Source organism: Equus przewalskii, chromosome 25 (genome assembly GCF_037783145.1).
Source record: "Equus przewalskii isolate Varuska chromosome 25, EquPr2, whole genome shotgun sequence".
NCBI classification, from domain to species: Eukaryota; Metazoa; Chordata; class Mammalia; order Perissodactyla; family Equidae; genus Equus; species Equus przewalskii.
Window position 1 is genome coordinate 22,544,101 of NC_091855.1, and position 19,114 is coordinate 22,563,214.

Sequence of the window (19,114 nt, forward strand, 5' to 3'; positions counted from 1 at the left end):
CTGCCTCCTCTGCTCTTCTTTCTTGGCAACAGAAGGGTGGTGTGAAATTTAATTTCTCAAGAAAACTAAAAAAGACACAAAGATTCCCCAGTCTCCATCTCACATGAGCCAAGATCTTCTCTGGGTGTTGAGGGTCAGTGCAGACAAAGGCACTCTGATCACTTGCGACAGTTTCTCTCTCTAATTATAGAAAGTATTTAGCTATTGTTCCCTAATTGCTTGCTGCAGTTGGGTTTGAGCATTGTTTTTTCTTTTTTCTTTCTGACAAAAGCCTGGTTTCTGATGAGTTGTTCTTTTCTTTTTTTTCTGCCTTGGTCCATTGTTATACCAGCCGGTGGCTACTCCACTGGAGAACTGAAGGAGGTGGTATGGCATTTCTGGAGAAGCCTCTTTACCTCTTCTAACTGTTCTCATAGCTTCTCCTCTCCTCCTGCCAGTTGCCTGATAGAGAAGGGAATTAACATTTACTGAGCATCTATTTAGGATGTGCCAGGCATGTACTAAGCCCTCGCATAGGTTGTCTTATTCAATCCTTACGGCAAGTGTGAGAGGCAGATATTACTATTCCACATTATTATTATTATTTATACATGAGGAATCTGAGGAACTGGAAGGTCTCACAGTCAGTAAGTAGCGGAGCCAGGATTCAAACCCAGGTCTGTCAGACTCCATGTTGCCTCTTTCAGAAGAGGCTGAGAGTTTTTAGAGATTTTGACTAATAGAACGTTGATGTTGATGCTCCTACCATTAAGGGAAAACTGGAGAATCTGGCTCCCTCCGCTGCAAAGTGTCTATTTCTAGGTCCCCTGCTAGTTGTAGGGCTTGGTGGGGAGGACTGCAGGACTTTGAAAGGAGGTCTGGGATTCCTGTGTTGGTTCATAATACGTGGAGAGATTTCCAATGTCATGGTAGCAGTGACAACGAGGAAAGCCACCTAACCACCAAGGTGGCTGCAGCAGTCAGGGTCCTGCGGGGAACAGATGTCACGTTCAAGGGTTTAAATGCAGAGTGTTGAATGAGTGGACTGTTTAGAGGAGGCGTGGGCAGTTAAGGGAACCAACAAGCAGTGGGGAAGGAGCTGGGCTCTAGCATAGCAGGAAGCCATTACCGCCCCAGGTCTAAAGGGGCCCAGTGTGGGAATGGTGTTCCTGCAGCCCAGTGAGAGCTGGGGCTAGGGAGAAGTGCCCCAACAGCCCGCAAATGTATATGGTGTGTGGACTCGCCTGCAGACCCTCAGGCAAATGCTAAACTGCCCTCTGGGGTAGCTGGACCCTGACCTTCTGGCCCTGGATCTGGATTGATGCCTTCATCCTGCTGGAATAATCTGTCCTGGGCGAGTGCTAACACAGGCTTCAGCCCTCTAGCTGCTGCTTACTTCTGGGGCTGCTTGTGTGGATGGGATCCCTGCAGGGTGTTGCTCACCTTTAGGATGCTGCTTGGATCCAAATGTGGCTTTCCTGCTTCTACTACTACAGGCCCTAAGGCTTCTTGCTCCTGCACAGAACACAGTCCCCTTATTACTCCCTTTGCAGTGATCTTTTCTCATTGGCTTAAGGAAGAAGCTCGAGCTTTGGCTTCTCTTGCTTTTCCTCTGGTTGGCTGCTGTGTGATGATCCCCCCAGATGGTCCACTTATGGCACAAGGCACACAGCATCCGGCATGGAACCCCTTTTTGGACAGCATTTTAAATACTCAACTTATCAACCCCAGGCCTTGCTGCCCCAGAAATGCAACTGGGACACTGGCAGATTCTGAAATAATTTAGTTGCTTCCCTTTGTGGCTTTGGTTGCTCAGTGCCTTTTCTATTTAGCTTCTCCAGTCATATCCCACTTCAATTTAAAACTCTTCAATGGCTTCCTGGTGCACTCGGACTAAAATCTAAACCGCTGAGCCCTCCAACGGCTCAGTCCCGACTAGCTTCTCCTACCTCCTTCCACACCGTTCTCTCTGCTTCACTTACACTGGGTTCCTTTCTATTCCTCAAACACACTAAGTTCTTTCCTACCCCTGGGCTTTGCACTTGCTGTTCCCTCTGCTTGGAACATACTTCCTCATCTTCCCCTTGGCTCACTTCCTCACGCATCAGGTTGCAGCTACCTCAAAGAAACCTTGTCTGATCACTCCATCCAAAGATGATATCTCCTACCTCTATCCAGTTACTCTTTACCACACCCCACTGCTTCTTCCCTTCACAGGGTTCATTACATCATGCAACTCTGCTGTTATTTCTTTGCTTGTCTCTTGCCTCTCTCTTCCCCCCATCCCAGCCAAATGACACTCTGCAAGGCCGGGGACCTCACCTGTTTTGTTCACCATTATATCCCCAGCACCTAATACCCACTGTGTGCCAGGTACTGTGGATCTAAACTCCTGCTCTCACAGAGCTTATATTCTAGTGGAGGAGACAGATTAAAGCCATCTAAACAAGTGAAGGATACAATTTCAAGTATTAAAGAGTATTGTAACAAAGCAGTGTAAGGGAATAGAGGGTGTCTCAGGGAGGTGGTGGTGGTTAGATAAGGGTGACCAGGGGTGGCCTCTTTGGAGGGGTGACATTGGAACAGATTGCCAGGACAGAGCAGACCTTTGAAGTTATGGGAGAACAGCAAGTGTAAGGGCCTTAAAGCAGTGGCCAGCTTGGCAGGTTGAAGAACAGAAAGGAAGCTGGTATGGCTGGAGTGGAGTGAGAGAGGGGTGGGAAATTAGGCTGGAGACAGAAAGAGTGGGAACAGGCCATGGGAAGCTGGGGGGGTTGGGTAAAGAGTTTGGATTTTCTTCTCAGTGTGATGGGACACATCTGTACAGCAATATTCAGTTTCCAAAGCACACACACCATCTCACTCGATCCTCACAAGGTCCTCTGAGGAATGTAGGACAGATAATAGTTAATACCTTCCATCAAGAAGGAACCTACCATCTTACCAAGAAGGAAATTAAATCTTTGCCAAATTAGAAAACTCGCGTTTTTTTTTGGCTGAGAAAGATTTCCCTTGAAGCTAACATCTGTTGCCAATCTTCCTCTTTTTGTATATGGGCTGCTGCCATAGCAGGGCCACTGACAGACAGATGGTGTAAGTCTACACCCAGGAACTGAACTCAGGCCGCTGAATTAGAGTGCGCTGAACTTAACCACTAGGCCACGGGGGCTGGCCTGGAAAACTTGCTTTAAGTCACAGAGTTCAAGTGGTGTTTAACCTTGGCTGTGCGTTGAAATCCTCTGGGGAGCTCTAGAAAAATACTTACATCTGGGTCCCGCCCCAGAAAATGGATTGAAGAAGTCCAGGGTGCAGCTGGGGAGGATTGTTAAAGCTCTCCAGGTGATTCTAACGCGGCTGAGAACCGCTGCTCTCAATCCACCCACTTTTTACTACACCAGCTGCTTCCTTGACAGCCTTGCCTCGAAGCTGCCCATGAAAATCACCGGGGGAGCTTTCTAAGAATTATGGCGATCCAGACCCCAGACTAGACTCTAACATCAGAATTTCTGGGGCTGACCTCATTTCCCTGTCTGCTTTGGAGCTTCCCACATTTATTTTTTGATTTCACCTATCTGCCATTTACTTGCTTGTTTTGGGTTTTATGCCTTTTTGATTCCTTTCCTGTCATTTTTGTGGGATTTCAGGAAGGAGTAGATTTAAGTGAGTATACTCAACATACCATATTGAATTGGAAGTCTTGCTAAATTAAAATTCAAAAAATTTTAAAATAATTATATTTTAGTGGGGCCAGCCCCATGGTGCAGTGGTTAAGTTCACATGTTCCACTTTGGTGGCCCGGGGTTCACCAGTTCAGATCCCGGGTGCAGACATGGCACCGCTTGTCAGGTCATGCTGTGGTAGGCGTCCCACATATAAAGTAGAGGAAGATGGGCATGGATGTTAGCTCAGGGCCAGTCTTCCTCAGAAAAAGAGGAGGATTGGCAGCAGTTAGCTCAGGGCTAATCTTCCTCAAAAAAAATTTTTTTTTAAATTATAAAAGTTACACAAGCATTCATTATTAAAAACTTCAAGTATTACAAAAGGGCATAGAGTGTAAACTGAAAGTACTTTAGCCCCACCTCCCCCATTCCCATTCCCCAGGGTTAACTGCCAGCCTGCTAGTAACAATTTCATAGTTAAACTTGAGGTTCAATTAGAGTAACCATATTAAGTTTTTAATATATTTACTCTCTCTCGTGCTACATTTTCCATTTTTAACTTAAATATCTTTATATGTTTTACTGTATTCCATCGCATCTTTATGCTTTCTTATTTTACTTTTCCTGTGCCCAGGCTGCTCCCCAACACCATTCTCCTGAGGAGCCCCTATTCCACCTTTAATTGCCAGCCTACGAGTCAGTTCTTGGTTTACCGAGCATTTCAAAATCTCCCGGGCAAAACGAATGCTCCCTTCTTTGGGATCCTATACCTCTTTGTTCATACCTCTAACCTAACACTTCTCACATCACTTGGAAATTATACATTTTCTTACCTTAACACTTATACGTTGCAAACTTGAGATGGTGGGGGATGCATTATGCAACTCTATACTACTGCTCTCGCTATCCTACAATGGTCTACTCCCAGTTTGTGGCTTGTCTTTTCTCTTTCTTTATGCCTTTGGATGAGATGCTCTTAAATTTAATGTAGTCCAAATTTATCAAAGTTTTGTTCGTGCTTATGTCATTTAATAAACCCTACCCTGAGTTCCTGGGATGTTTTCCTTTATTTTTTTCGAAAGTTCTGATTTTGCTTTTTCCTTTTAATATCTTTAATCTACCTGGAATTAGTTTTTGTGTGTGGAGTGCTTAGGGTTCCAACAGATAACTATTGTGCTAACTTATCTACTGAATAATCTGTCTTTCCTGATTGGTCTATAGTGCCAGCTCTGTCATATATCAAGATTGCACTAACACCTGGATCTGTTTCTGGGCTTTCTAGGCTGTTTCATTTTCCCCTTCTGCCTATCCCTATACTAATACCACATGGTCTTAATTTTTATAGCTTTATAATAAATGTCGATATATGGAAGGGCAAGTCCTTGAAACATGTTACTCTTTTTCAAGAGTGTTTTGGCTCTGCTTTGTCTTTCGTTTTTGCATATTAATTTTAGATTAGCACGTGAAGGTCCAGAAAAAATCCTGTTGGAAATTTGATTGGAATTGTATTGAATTGTAGATGAATCCCCCACTCCATGTCTGTTCCCCGGGAAGTAGGTCAAGAGATGTTTGTAGAATGAATGAACATCTGATGAATGTCTCCGAAGAATATGGTATAAACAAACAGTCGATAAACAGAGGTCAATGCATGAGTGAAACGGGGCCAAAGATAACTAAGATTAATCAGCACGTTCTTACCATTCAGCAACTGTCAGTAAATTTCTTCCTTGTCTACTTGTCCTAATACCTTATTTAAAATACACAAACCCGCAACTCCATACTCCACTGAAAGCGAAAGCTATGACCTCTTGGAAAGCCTTTTGAAAACAAGTTTTCAGGAGGATTCTGTGTCCGCAGCCCGGGCCATCTGACAGGTAAAGCGTCTGTGATCCCTCTGTCTCCTGCCAGTGGAGCTGCCCAGGGGGACCGCGGTGGTTCTTTGGCCCGAGTCGTCTCAGCTTAGGGAACCAGGAAGGACTACAAGTCCCGGCAGGCCGCGCGGCGCCTCGGCTCAACTGAGCGCAATCAGAGGGTGGAGGAGAGCCAGGTTCCCTGCGAACCCAGGCCGCCCGGCTGCGGCAGGAAGCCCGGCGCCGCGGCTCTGCTTCCCTCGGGGTGAGTAGGGGCAGCCCCTCGGAGGCCGGCGCAGAGCCCGGGCACCCAGGGCCGCACGGCTTGTGGAGCGCAGGGGAGCCAGTGTGGACACTCTGGGCGCCCGCCTCTGCTCGGGCCGCTAGGAGAGAACCCCCCCCGCCAGTGACCTTGTCACCCGGGGCCCAGCGCGCGGTCACGTGGTTTGGGTGACTGGCAGTGCCCCGCCCCCCGGCGGTGACTCTCCAGCCTGGCTTGTGGGCGGAAGCGTGGACTGGCTACTTCGGTGGCGCGGAGCTGGAGGAGGGTTCACCCAGATGTCCTCACCCCCTAGGTGGTCTGTGGGCTCCAGACGCAGGCGGCTGGGGCTGGAGCATGGTCTGGGCAAGAGCTGGGGGCGACACAGATATCCCGGCCCTCGGCCTGGACGTGCGGCGTGCCCCAGAGCGGCCCTTAACTCCAGCGCCTTGTAGGGCCCTTAGTGCTGATGACAGCCCGTGTATGGGGAGCAGCCTTTAGAAGACACCTAGTACACCGCTATCCCCAGGTTCAGTGGCATTTACTTTCCATTAACTAGGAGGTCATGCAAGTCAACAAGTATTTATTGATCACCTCCATGATGCTTGGCGCTTAGTGGGCACTCAAGAAATATTTGAAAGTGAATTAGACTTTGTGTCTTCATACATTTTCTTTAAGCATTCTCTTACTGCGGTAGTTCTCAAACTTTAGCGTGCATCAGAATCATCTGGAGGGCTTGTTACAATACACAATGCTGGACCCCATCACCAAAGTGCCTGACTCAGTAGGTCTGTGGTGCGCAGCAAGAATTTGCATTCCTAGCATGTTCCCAGGAGGTGAGGATGCTACTGGTCTGGGGCCATACTTTTGAGAACTACTGTTTTATAGGAAAAAATCCTGTGAATTAAAGCACCAACTCTTTACTCCTGCTTATGGGCCTTTCTGTCCTTGTTTGCCATTTTAACTTTTGGTGTTATTGTAAACATGTGCATCTTACTTTGTACACTGTTAATTCCCCCCACATTACTTTATATACAGATTTTCATGTCGTCTGCACTTGTGTCACTTTTCCTGGATTACATCATATTCTGTCTTATTGTGTCACTATTTGCTTGGCCATTTCTCAACAGCCCTCAGTCCTCACAGATGTAATACTTGACCTCTACTGGGAGAGTTTACTTTTTATTCCCTTCTGATACACACTTATTTTCTTGTCAGACAAAGGGCCTGTAAAATAAGAACAGTGCTTGGTTCAGACATCCATTCCCTCCTGCTTCCCTCCCCCCCAGCTCACTGAATAAACCTCCTGGGTTTAGATTTCCATGTCAGAGGGACTCTAGTGACCCACCTCAGGGCCCAGCAAGCCTCTTCTCGCCCGCTCTGTGCTCTCTTGGTTGGAGCAGACACACTTGTATTCAAGTTCTGGCTCCATCACTTACTAGCTTCCTGGCCAAGTTTCTTACCTTTTCTGAAACTCGACTTCCTTATCTGTAGAATGAAGCTCTAAGAGTATGCACCTCAGAATGTCGCTGTGCCAGTTACATGAGATGTTTCCGCACTTGGCACTGTACCTCTCCTACTGGAAGCTCACTTACTTTTCTTCTCTTACTGCGGCTCGCTCTTTGCACTTGGCTTTCCATGTTCTCCCCGCGTCCCCCTCTCCCAGGACGCTGCGTGGAGAATTTCTCTTCCTTGCCTGAGTGAGATTTATTTTCCCCGTCTACTTTGGGATCTTGGCATCAGTCAGCTTCCTTTATTTAATCAATATTGATTCAAGCACCTTCTGTGCATCAAATACTAGGAAAAGGAGTGTGATTACATTTGGACTACATGGTTCTCTGTAGGGCAGGGCAGGTCCTAAGACTGCTCAGGCCAACTGGGTGGTCCCTAGGCATTGACTCAGCATCTTTCCAGACTTCAGACATGATGGTATCATTCATTGTGTTTGCTTTTTATCCACATCAGTAGCCGGGTTTCCTTGAACACCTGATCACTGTCTCCAAGGGCATTATTGGATCTTTTCCAGCCTTGGGAGCAGACCAGATGAAATAATGCTCATTTGTCTAATAGTCTCTCTAGGAAATGGGAGGAGGCTGTGGTCACTTTATGAGATTAGTGGAATTAGAGCCCTAAGTTCCTTTTGTAGGGGAGGAAGAAAATTCCTCTATCCACTCTAGGTCCTTTTGGCTGGGCTATAGATTAAATTGACATGAGACAGAATAACAGGAGAAAATCAAACAAAGCTTTGTAATGTGTGTACGTGGGAGAAACCCAGGAAAACTGGGTAACTTCTCAGAATGGCCGAGCTGCCAGCTTAAATATCATCTTCAGCTAAAGACAAAGGAGGATGTTGTGGTAGTGGTTTGGAACTTCAAAGGGGAGGAAGGCAATTCACATGGAGATGGAAAAACAAATGTTTGGTGAACAGAACTTTGATAAGAATGGGCTTAGTGAGGACCATCACAGTCTACGGATACCCAGAGTTATCTATGGTGATGGCCTGTCCTGGGGACAGACTTTCTATCTTAAATTCTTTTAGGCAGTTAGGAGGAAGATCAAAGTTTCTTTCAGTCTTTTGTTCTATCAAGGCAAAGAGACACATTTTGGGGTGGCCAATTTTGATCCCCCACACTTTCCTCTGTGGCCATTCTCATCTGTGTGCCAAGCTGGGAGAGCTGCTTCTAGGCTTATTGTCCTGGAATGTGGCATGGGGAGGAGGCTGCCAATGGGTGGTAACTGAGAAGGCGAAACCCTCTGTGAAGGGTATGTGCTTGGTTCCCCATTTAGTTGTATCCAGGGGATGGAACTTTTGTTTTACCATCAACTTCACATTTGTAGAACTTTCCAGACTCTCCTGTTGCCTTGTTTCATGACCTGCTGGGGTGTTTCCTGAGGTCCAGGGAGATGGATTTCAATTGACCTGACAATAACACAGCTCTCCTGAATGTTTCACAGACTGGAATCGGTTGTTTCTGGTGAGGTGCACTGGTTGATCTTGTGACACGCTGTTGATTTCCAGGACTCCAAGCAGCATCTTCTACATGCCTGGCACTCTTTGAGGTGGAGTGGGGAAAGGGTCAGAAATCTGGTCCCTGCCCACAGTGATTGATCTGGTTACTTGTAAATGGAGGTAAGAATTTTGGTGATCGGAGGTCTTTGAGTCCCTGTCAAGGAGAACGTGTACCGTAAAGAGAAGGGTCCTAGCTCTTATTCTGCCATTTATTATCTGGTCACCTGGGGCAAACCACTCACCCTCTCTGATCCTTGGTTCCTCCTTTATACCTGGGGATGGTAACAATATTTGTTTACTTCTCTGGGTTGTGTGGACCATCTAATGAGATGATGAGTGCAAAGGGCTTTGTAAAGGTTAGTTATTGCTAATATTATTACCTAATTATTAGGTTTTAGGATCTTGGTGGCCTCAGACACTACCTCCCCCCCCCCCCCCCAAATGTGCTCTTATGAGAGGTAACTCAGGTGAAAGTCAAAAAGACAAGTAAACAGAACAGGGCAGGTGATTCATTAGCAAAGGATTTAATAACGAAAGGTGTTTTTCATCGACAGACATATTTCACGGCTGGCAGGGTCTTTTAAAATACCCGGAGGGAAGCAACTCATTTGCATGTTAAAGACTCGGTGACACCTTATGGAAAACTCCGGCCTCCAGTCTATTTAGATACAGTTTGGCTCCTATATCAACTATTTGGTGTTTTTCAATTTCCACCTCTTTTATTATTGAGGACATTTGCATGAAAACTGGGTCTTGGGAGTTATGTCCGCTTCGCTGCTGCTTCCCGACTCAGAGGTGGTCTCAAGACTAGCGATGGTGCACCAGGAGGATGGGGTTTAGAGGAGGCAAGGGCTGGGAGGTGGTGCTGGGGGTGACTGGGCAGGATGGCTGTTGAATTGTCAGCCCTGGGTATGTGATTCTCCCCTGGAGACCTGTGCTGTTACTGGCTCTGCACAGGCCTCATGGGGTACAGTTTATCCATTCATTGATTCATTCATTCCATAAATACTTTTGGAGCACCTACTGTGTGCTAAGCCAGGGTTGGGTAAACTATGGCTTGAGGGCCAGACAGGCCAGGCCACACCGAAGACTTTATATCTTGTCTGTGGCTGCTATTTGCTTTGCGCAACAATACAGTTGAGTTGTTGCGACAGAGACGTTTGGCCTTTGAAGCCAAAAATATCTACTGTATGGCCCTTTACAGAAATAGTTTGCTGACCCATGTTATAAGTAGGGAGAACAGCAAGTGCAAAAGCTAGAGGCTGGACCGTGCCTGGCATGTTTGAGGAATAGCAAGGAGGCCAGTGCCACTGGAGAAAGTGGAAAGGCCTGAGAGCCTGGAGGGAATTGGGAGTCAGATCAGGTAGAGCCCCATAGGCCATGCCAAAGCCTTGGCTCTTCATCTGAGTGAGGTGGGAGCCTGGAGAGTTTAGAGCTGAGGGCTGCGTAGTTGGACTTAAGTTTCCATGTTGAGAATAGACTGGGGAAAATTCACTCATGCATTCATTCAATCATCTATTTATTAGCAGACTTATTTACTCATTTATTTATTAGCAAACTCGACCCTTTGCCTTTAGTGGAAGAGGCAAATGTAGGACCAGATCATTAGAGATAAAGGCAGTGCATAATAAGACCAAAGAGGAAAGAGCAACACATTCTGAGTGATCGGCTTCATAGAGAAATAATAATGGGTTTAGTGGGGAGGAATCTTTTGGGAGATGAAGTTAGACAGGTGGGTTGAGATGAGAATGTGGTGGGCCTTGAATGCCTTGGTGGAGAATTTGGGCTTTTTGATGGGTGGGGGGGAGGTAGGAGTGATATGAGTGCTCTTGTGGGTTAGGATGTTGTTAGCTCCAGTGGCAGAGTGAGGGTTGGATGGGATGTGGAAAAGTGTTTGGAATGGGGAATGGTTGAGTCATTCAGGCAAGGTATGATGGCCTCCCTCCCCTCCTTTATTAATTGTATAAGGTTATGCGAAATCCTGATCCTCTGGGTGCTAGGAGTTCTTTTCCATAAGCTCTTCAACTTTTCAGAGGAGAAGAAATGATGTTTAAAATAACAATAAAGAAGTCTGGTTTGGTGAGCAGGTTAGGCACTATGTTAAAGCAGCATTTCATTTAGTTCTCACAACGACCCTATGAGGTAGGTACTATCAGGCGCTCCCTTTTGTTGATATTACCCAGAGGCTCCAAGAGGTTGTGACTTGCTCAAGGTTACGCAGCTGGTGAGCAATAGAGCCAGGATTCTTCCTGTCTCCAGAGGCTGAGTTCTTAACCACCAGTCGCTCCGTACTACCTTCTTAACATGGCTTCTCTGCAGGCCCCACAGGAAGGTCCCTGGATCCCCCCTCGTGGACCTTCTTGCACTGATGATCTTGAAGAAGGAAGGTGTGGAATGAGCTGAGGGCTCTCAGCCTCATTTAAGGCCTGCTTCTGGGTCTGATCGGGAACCTATGTCTTGGCAGAAACAAGGTAGAGGGTGAACTGAGCATGCCACCCCTCTCGATAGAAAATACTAAAGGTCGAGGGTGGAGAGAGCAAGGTGAAAGGTGGAGTTAGGGGGCCTGCCAGGATTTTAGAAGTGGGGCATGCAGAAGTCCTCTGGGAGCTGACAGGCAGGGGACTAATAAGATCCTTTACCAAAACCTGGCATTGGGTGAAGAAATAATCATAATAAAAACAACAACAGTGTTGGTGATAATAGTAGTTGCTATTGTGTTCTTACTGTGTAGGTGGCACCTTGCTAAACATGTTGCATGATTTCCTCATTCCTTACCACCCCGCCAAGTAGGCACTGCTGTCGTCATCCCCGTTTTATAGGAGAGGTCACAGTCACGAGATTCAGAGAGAGTCAGCAGCTAGCCTGCTTGCCCAGTGTGTAAGTGACTGTGTCGGGACTCAAACCCAGGCCCGTTGGACTCTGGAATGCACGTTCTCAACCACTGTGCTCTCTTGTTGGAAAGGAATGAGGGATAGTGAAAGGAAGGTTTTCATAAAATAAAGAAGATATAAAGACGGTAAACAGCATGCTACAAAGCAAGGTTTTAATTTATTCTTTTTATTTATAAACCCCTTTCTGGCAGAGTTAGGAACTAATCCCAGGAGTTGGGCCAGAGCATTTGTGTTTAGGGAAAGAAATGAGTTTCTTAAATTATTTATTTAAAAATAATTGTTTGCAGTCACCCTTGTGGGATGAATGCAGTCACCTGGGGTTGGGGGTGGGTAGGATAAACTTAGAAGGCTTGTTTTTTGGGCATGATTTCACTGATGAATTTGAACACATGAAGCCTCTCCTTATTAAAAAGAAAATATTTAGAAGAGTAGTTGTCAAAGTTCAGCTTGCATAAAAATCACCCAGTATCTTATTAGAATGCGGATTCCTGAGCCCACCCCCAGAGTTCGTGATTCGGTGGGTCAGGGGGTGGACTTCAGAAAACTGCATTTTTGAAATGGCACCCAGGCTGATATTTTTTGCAGGTGTTCCTCTGACCATACTTTAGAAATGCTGGATTAGGAAAAGAAGACCACAAAGAGAAAAACACGAATTATAGAAAGTGTTAAGTCCAGAAAGAGTCAGGAAAGGAGAGAAAAAGAAACAGAACAGGTAGGAGACATAGAAAGCATGGAGGATGGCAAAATTAAATTCAAGTACATACGTTATTATATTAAATGCAAACAGGAAAAAAACAACTATATGCTGTTTAGAGAAACAGTATAAAATGTAAGTTGAAAGTAAAATAACGGAACAATCTATCTGTGGATACTTAGAAAAATCCGTGGCTATATTATGCAGCTTGAGTCAAAATAGACTTTAAAGAAAATGAAGACAAGGCTGTTTGTAGCAATAGCTTCCATACAAAGGGGAAACAGAGGCACAGAAAAGGGAGGTGATGGCCACAAACTGAGTCCTAGAGCACAAGCCAACGGAGTGATGACCTGAATTTTCCTGCCCTGTCTGTGCAGGGTTTGCACCTGTGGGTGGCCTGGTGGTGCACTTCTCCTGGGTGGGACTTCTCCCCTGGCAGCTGCAGCTGTAGCCAAGGATTTTCGTCGGATTCAGAATCCCCAGGAATTGAAGGGGAAGCAGTCCATTGGGTGCAAAGGCCCAAAAGAATGAATGAGCAGCCACCTGGTGGAGGGTGGGGAATGCCTTTAGGTATCAGGGAGCCAGGATCCCACTTGATCCCACTGACCAGGGGCATGAGTTTGGCTAAACAGATCAGATCAGCAGGTGAACACTGAATTCCTAACCTTAAAGCCCCCTGCAGGACTGTGAGTGGACAAAGAAGTCAGAGTCTTTGTCACTCTCTCAAGGAGCTCTGCCTAGACAAGGGCAGTCTACTCTAACCGAAATAAATATTTTGAAAACCAGCCAGATATGGAGGGCTTCCCTGGCTGCTTCTGACCAGCTGCCATTTTTGCTGTGGCCTGACCACTTCTGACCTGGGCAGAGAGGCCTAAGGACGCCTGTGTCTGCATCGTGGTATCATAATAGTTTCAAGTGACGATGGTTTGCATTCTCCTGCTTTACTAATCTGAAGTAGCATCCTTCGTCACATATTCCTCATCCTTCCTCTTTCCCTTTTTGATTTTCTTCTTGGCACTTAATAGCAGCTGCCATTCTAATATATTACATGTCCATGTGCTTATGATCTGTCACCCGCTCTAGAGTGTAAGCACCACATGAGCAAGAGCTTTGTCTCGTTCACTCTCCCCAGTGCCTTGAGCAGTGCCCAGCACTGTTGAAGGAAGAAGGGCTTTGAGAGTTGACTTGTGCCAGGTACTATGCTCAGTGTTTTATATACTTGATCTCATGTTATCCCAACAACTTTTGAGGTAGGTATCATCCTGTGTTACAGATGAGGAAACTGAGGCACAAGGCGATTAAAGAGATGACCCAAGGTCATACAGTCTCTTAAGTGCCAGAGCCTGGGTTTGGATCCTCGTCTGACTAAGTATGAAACTCAACTGTTCTTCTTTCCCTGCTTTCCTTCCGCAGGGTCCGGGGACATGGCCAGAAGGGCTCTCAGGCTTGCTTCATGGACCAGCATGGCTCTTGCCGCCTCGGGCTTCTACCTCTACAGCAACAAGTACTTGGACCCAAATGACTTTGGCGCTGTCAGGGTGGGCAGAGCAGTCGCTACGGTAGGTTTTTCTCATTTTAGGGATGGCAAAGGAACTACATTATTACTTGCAGGTGTTCATACACGTGGCAGATGGACACGCTGGGCACACGTGTGTGGAGGTCCATGTGTACCCTTGCATGTGCAAAGCTCCCTCTCCAGAGTTGCACAGGCATGGGTGTGCACCTTCATGCACCTCTATTTCTGTATGCACAACCTCTGCCATGAAGTTAAATGGAGCAGGATTGCTTGGGGTCTCTGTTCTGAAACCTTACATTTTAGGTTCCGTATCTTATTTTTGTGACAGATTCAGGACTGTGCTCCTCAGCAAATGCACGTGGAGGGAGGACATTGCAGGACTTTTCTACCGGAAAACTTGGTCTCTCCCCAGTCGGTGAATAGTTTCTGATACAGGGCTCATACTCGGAGCCTTTAGGTCTCGGAAAACTTTGGGCATCCCCTCTAATCCCCAAACTGGGAGTCTGAGTTGACTCGTGACCATTGGAGGTTTTCTCCAGTGGCTCAGGAAGAACCTTCTGGTGTGATCGTGTCCTCTTAACTCTGCGAAAGGAGGCTCCCCCAGACATGCCCATATAGTTGCCACGTTGGTGGGTAGATTGCCCCATGCTGCATGCTTTCTTTCCTCCTTGGTGTGCTGCAGGATGAGCTCGTCCTTTCCTCCCCCGGATGTAGATATTCTCTGATGCACAGCCTGTTTGAGTGGTTGTCTAACCATTTCCTTAGTAGTCAGCATTGTCAAGTCTTCTCCCTGGCCTGGCTCAGAGGGAGGCCATTGATGTGGTGCCTGTCCCCTGTGGTCAGCTGAGTCATAGCATCAAGACAGACAAATAGGTAACAGGCCATGGAATATGAAATGATTCCTGGGTGTTTACCGAGTGCCTTGCCCAGCATTGTCTTATCTGCTTTTAGGGGTAGAAACAAATTCTTCCATGTAGACTCAGCTTTGAAGGAGCTTTCAGTTGAGAAGTGTACACGTGAATGAGTCAAAAAAACCCTAAAGCTGTGTATGGGTCAAAATGAGTGACTCAGGTGACCACTGCTACGGGACCTCAGACACAGGAGCGAGCCCTGTGGCTTGGGAGTCAGGATGAGTGCCCTAGGGGATGCAGAGTTTGAGAACCTTAGAGATTTGAATAGTTGGCAAGGGAGGAGGAAGGTATTAACCAATGCTTTACAAACCATCCACTAGGCTGTGCTTTCTTTAAAGGTCAAGGGCTCTGGTCTTGATCAGCCTTTGTGCACGGCTCAGTGATGGGCTTGCTGGTGGTTGTGTTCAACAAGTACATGTCAAATGGAATGAAGCTTTGAGGGGTGCAGGCAAAGGAATGAACTCCTCTCCACATTAACCTTCTAAGCCCCTTGACTTCTAGGGGCCTCAGCTGCTCAATTCTAAAAATGAAGGTTTAGGCTGGGTAACCTCCAAGCTCCTCCATGCCTGAGATGTCTGACAGCCTGTAATTTTCTGATTCACTAAGGATGAGGGGCCCTCTCCTGGAGTTTTGGCTGAGGGACCCAGAATGAAAACTTAGTGCTATCAGAGCAAACATAAATATGAAAAGATGTTTATTTGTGATACAGAGAAGTAGGATAAGTTTATCCAACAGCATTCATTCAATGAGTATTTCCTGAGCATTTACCTGTGTGCCTGGCACTGTAAAAGGTGCAGAGGGTACGATGATGAACAGGAGGGACAAGCCCCTGTGCTTATGGAGCTGACCTTCTAGCAAAGTAGAGACAGTCCATATACAAGGAAACAAATGGGCAGGTAATTTTGGACGGTGGTTTGTTATGATAATAATTCAGTGTTCTTGGTGGGGGGGATCAACTTTAGATTGGGGATCTCTGCAGAGGAGGCTTTTGTGCAGAGCCCTGAATGCCAGGAAGATGCCAGCCTGGCTAAGATCTGGGGGCAGATTACCTTAGGAGTGGGACTGTCCACTCCCCAAGCCGTACCCACCTGTGTCAGGGGCCTGCAGCTGCAGGGCGTGGGCAGGGGAATAATATTTGATATCTGGGTGCTAAGCGTTTGTCTTCCTTGGTTAACAGACAGCTGTCATCAGTTATGACTATCTCACCTCCCTGAGGAGTGTCCCCTATGGCTCAGAGGAGTACTTGCAGCTTCGATCCAAGGTAAGGGACCTGTGGGACCCATCTGAGCCGGGCCAGGACTGGATAAGTCCTAAGTGGCTGCAAAGCCAGCAAGCTCCCTGTGTACAGCTGGAGGTGGGCAGGGGGCAATGTGGGGATTGAGGCTGGGGGCTTGGACAGAAGGAAGGGGACCATCTCCTCCTTCAGTTAGGGGTGTTTTAGTGCTGATCAGCTGGGCTGCCAAGCCGACATCAAGCTGGATCCTGTGGTACTGAAGTTATGAATCTACCAGGGGCTGCTGGGGAGGCTAGTGTGTGTTTCTGGGGAGCACGAGTGTCTGGGATGACTCAGGAACGATGTAGGCTCTGTCCCTGAGATAACTCAGCTGGCTCCCAAACTGCTTTGTCAGGCAAAACCCGACTGAAAGAGGTTCATTGCTGTCCTGTCCTCTGAAGGCTGCATGAGGGCCTCTTGTAGGCCTCTGAGTGGAGCTGTTGACCCCACACGTTCTGTCCTCACTTGGAACAGGCCAGTTGATCTTGATGCTATGTCTCAATGTCCCAGAGAATTGGGGGATCAGGCAAGAGGGCATTTTTGTGGATGTAAGTTGAGTTTGGGGTCAAATGTAGATACCTTTGGGTCTTCTAGAGAGAAGCTTGTGATAGATCTGTGTGTCTTTGCTCAGCCTGGAATGCCCTTTGCCTCTTAGAAAATTTCTAGTCATCCTTCTGGACTCAGCTCAAACATTTCCCTTCTGTGACACCTTCCTTCTCCATCTTCTAGGTAGATGGAATAATTAATTTTTAAATTTTTATTTAAACTTTTCATTATAGACATTTCAACCATTAAAAAGAGTAGAGAGAATAGTATCATGAACCCCTGTGTAACTATCATCCAGCTTCAGAAATGATGACGTTTGCCAATCTTGTTTCATCTACTCTCTCCTTTATTTATCTGTTTATTCATTTATTTATTCACTATTTTTTGCTGAAATATTTAAAAGCAGATCTCAGGCATTGTCTTATTTCATCTATAAGTGCTTTAGTATGTATCTCTCATAGATAAGGACGTTAACAAAAACTGAACTATGATACCACGATCCAACCTAACAAAATTAAAAATAATTCCTTAATAACCTCTAATAACTAGTCCATATTCAAATTTCCCTTGTTGTCCCCAAAATGTCTTTTTTTTTTTTTGAGGAAGACTAGCCCTGAGCTAACATCTGCCAATCCTCCTCTTTTTGCTGAGGAAGACTGGCCCTGAGCTAACATCCGAGCCCACCTTCCTCTACTTTATATGTGGGATGCCTACTACAGCATGGCTTGCCTTGCGGTGCCATGTCTGCACCTTGGATTCGAACCGGCGAATCCTGGGCTGCCAAAGCGGAACGTGCGCACTTAACCACTGCACCACCGGGCCGGCCCCCAAAATGTCTTTTTAAAGTTAGTTTGTTCAACTCTGGATCCAAACAAGGTACATGTGTTATGTTTGGTTGACATTTCCTAAATCTTTTAAAATCTCTAATGTTTCCCCTCCCTCCCCTCCTTTTTTTTTTTTAGCTGTTTGCTTGTTGATCATTTATCCTGTAGAGTTTTCCACATTCAGGATTTGGCTGATTGCATCCTCAAAGTGTCATTTAATGGGAAATAGATTTGCGTGGTATACAATTCAAAATAGATAACATTTGATTGTACAAAATGATCCTTCTGTCCCTGTTCCTCAGGTACCCCCTTTCCCTGCCTGGAGGCAATCCTTATGTCCCGTGTATCCTTCCAGAGGTATCTTCCTGTTTGAATTTAATCACTCCATCTTCTCTGTTCTGCACCTGATGATAGTTGGTTACATGTCTTTCTCTCTCTAGACTATAGATTCCTTTAGATCACGAATTGGGTCTTCTTTGTCGTATTTTCTACCTCTAGCGATGATGCCTAGGACTGAGCTGATTTAATGTCTGTTTCAGTGCCAGGCTGCGCCCTGCTAGCTCCTTGCCTTGGGAGAGGCCCCAGAACGAGTGCAGGGTTTGTAGTTAGAAGACCTGAATTTGTGCCTTGACTTTGGGAAGGTCATTTAATCTTTTGGAGCTGCCGTTTTCCTTATCTGTAGACTAGAGATGGTGATACCACCTACTGAGGATGATATAGCTAATATCTGAGTTAGTGCCTTGTGAAATGTAAATGTAAGGCAGGGATCAAAAATAAGTCAGATGTCTGCTAGAAGGTGTGCTCCATGAGGACAGAGACTTGGTCTGTGTTGTATATTTCCATGTCTGCAGCACCTACAGCAGTGCCCAGGACCCAGTAGGTCCTGAATAAAGGCTTGTTGAGTGAATGAATGAATGAAATGTTAGTATTTATTGGAAGATCTCAAAGCCTCTGCCTATGAGACTTAATGCCCCCCTGCTTTTCCCTTGTCATACTGTGGCGGCTGTGTGTTGTTGTGATGCTGAAAGCTATGCCACTGGTCTTTCAAGTAGCATCAGGGTCACCCATGGTGGACAGGTTTCAGCAGAGCTTCTATACTAGATAGACTGGGAAGAAGGACATGGCCACCCACTGCTGAAAAATTGGCCCTGAAAACCCTATGAGTAACAGCAGAGCGTCGTCTGATAGAGTGCCAGAAGGTGAGAGGATGGTGCAGAAAGACCGGGCAGGGTTCCGCTCTGCTGTCCACAGGGTCGCTAGGAGTTGAAATTGATCGGATGGCATTAACAACAACAACAAAAACTTTTCCCTTCCCCCTTTCTCCGTCTAACTAGTGCTGTGGGCTTTGGAACTCACCACAGTGACATTCTGCAGAGAGGCCCAGGCCAGGGCAGGGGGGCAAGGCCCCTGCAGAGGAGGCAGGGAGATGGGCGTTTTGCAGACAATTGCCCTTCGTATGTAAGTCAGCTGAAAGGCGATGGTGCAGCGGCTCCTGGAAAAGTCGACAGCTTTGGGGGATGCAGTAAGGAAAGTGCAGCCTGGCATTTGAGAAGAGGGCAGCACGAGGTGGCTGGCACCCGATAACAGGGTGAAGGCTGCTCCCTGGATCATGCTTGGGAAGTGGGAGCCGGCTGGCACTAAAGAGCACGAGTAAATACCGTAGGAGTGTTTTCCTCCATCGGAATGCTTATCCATTCTCATC

General features: G+C 46.6%; 1 protein-coding gene across 6 annotated transcripts in view; it reads left to right on the forward strand.

The window, feature by feature from the left end:
* The first annotated feature begins 5,624 nt into the window (after positions 1–5,624).
* Positions 5,625–19,114, forward strand: part of ADCK1 (aarF domain containing kinase 1) — a 138,562-nt gene continuing 125,072 nt past the window's right edge. For 2 of the 6 annotated variants that reach the window (XM_008536595.2, XM_070593290.1), the window contains exons 1-4: positions 5,638–5,753; positions 8,703–8,877; positions 13,756–13,901; positions 15,947–16,030. In XM_008536595.2, coding sequence (XP_008534817.1) covers positions 13,767–13,901; positions 15,947–16,030 — 219 coding nt within the window. In that variant the 5' untranslated portion in view covers positions 5,638–5,753; positions 8,703–8,877; positions 13,756–13,766. Of the gene's footprint in view, positions 5,754–8,702; positions 8,878–13,755; positions 13,902–15,946; positions 16,031–19,114 lie in introns of all 6 variants that reach the window. The other 4 variants (XR_011532806.1, XM_070593289.1, XM_008536602.2 and 1 more) reach the window with 3 other exon arrangements.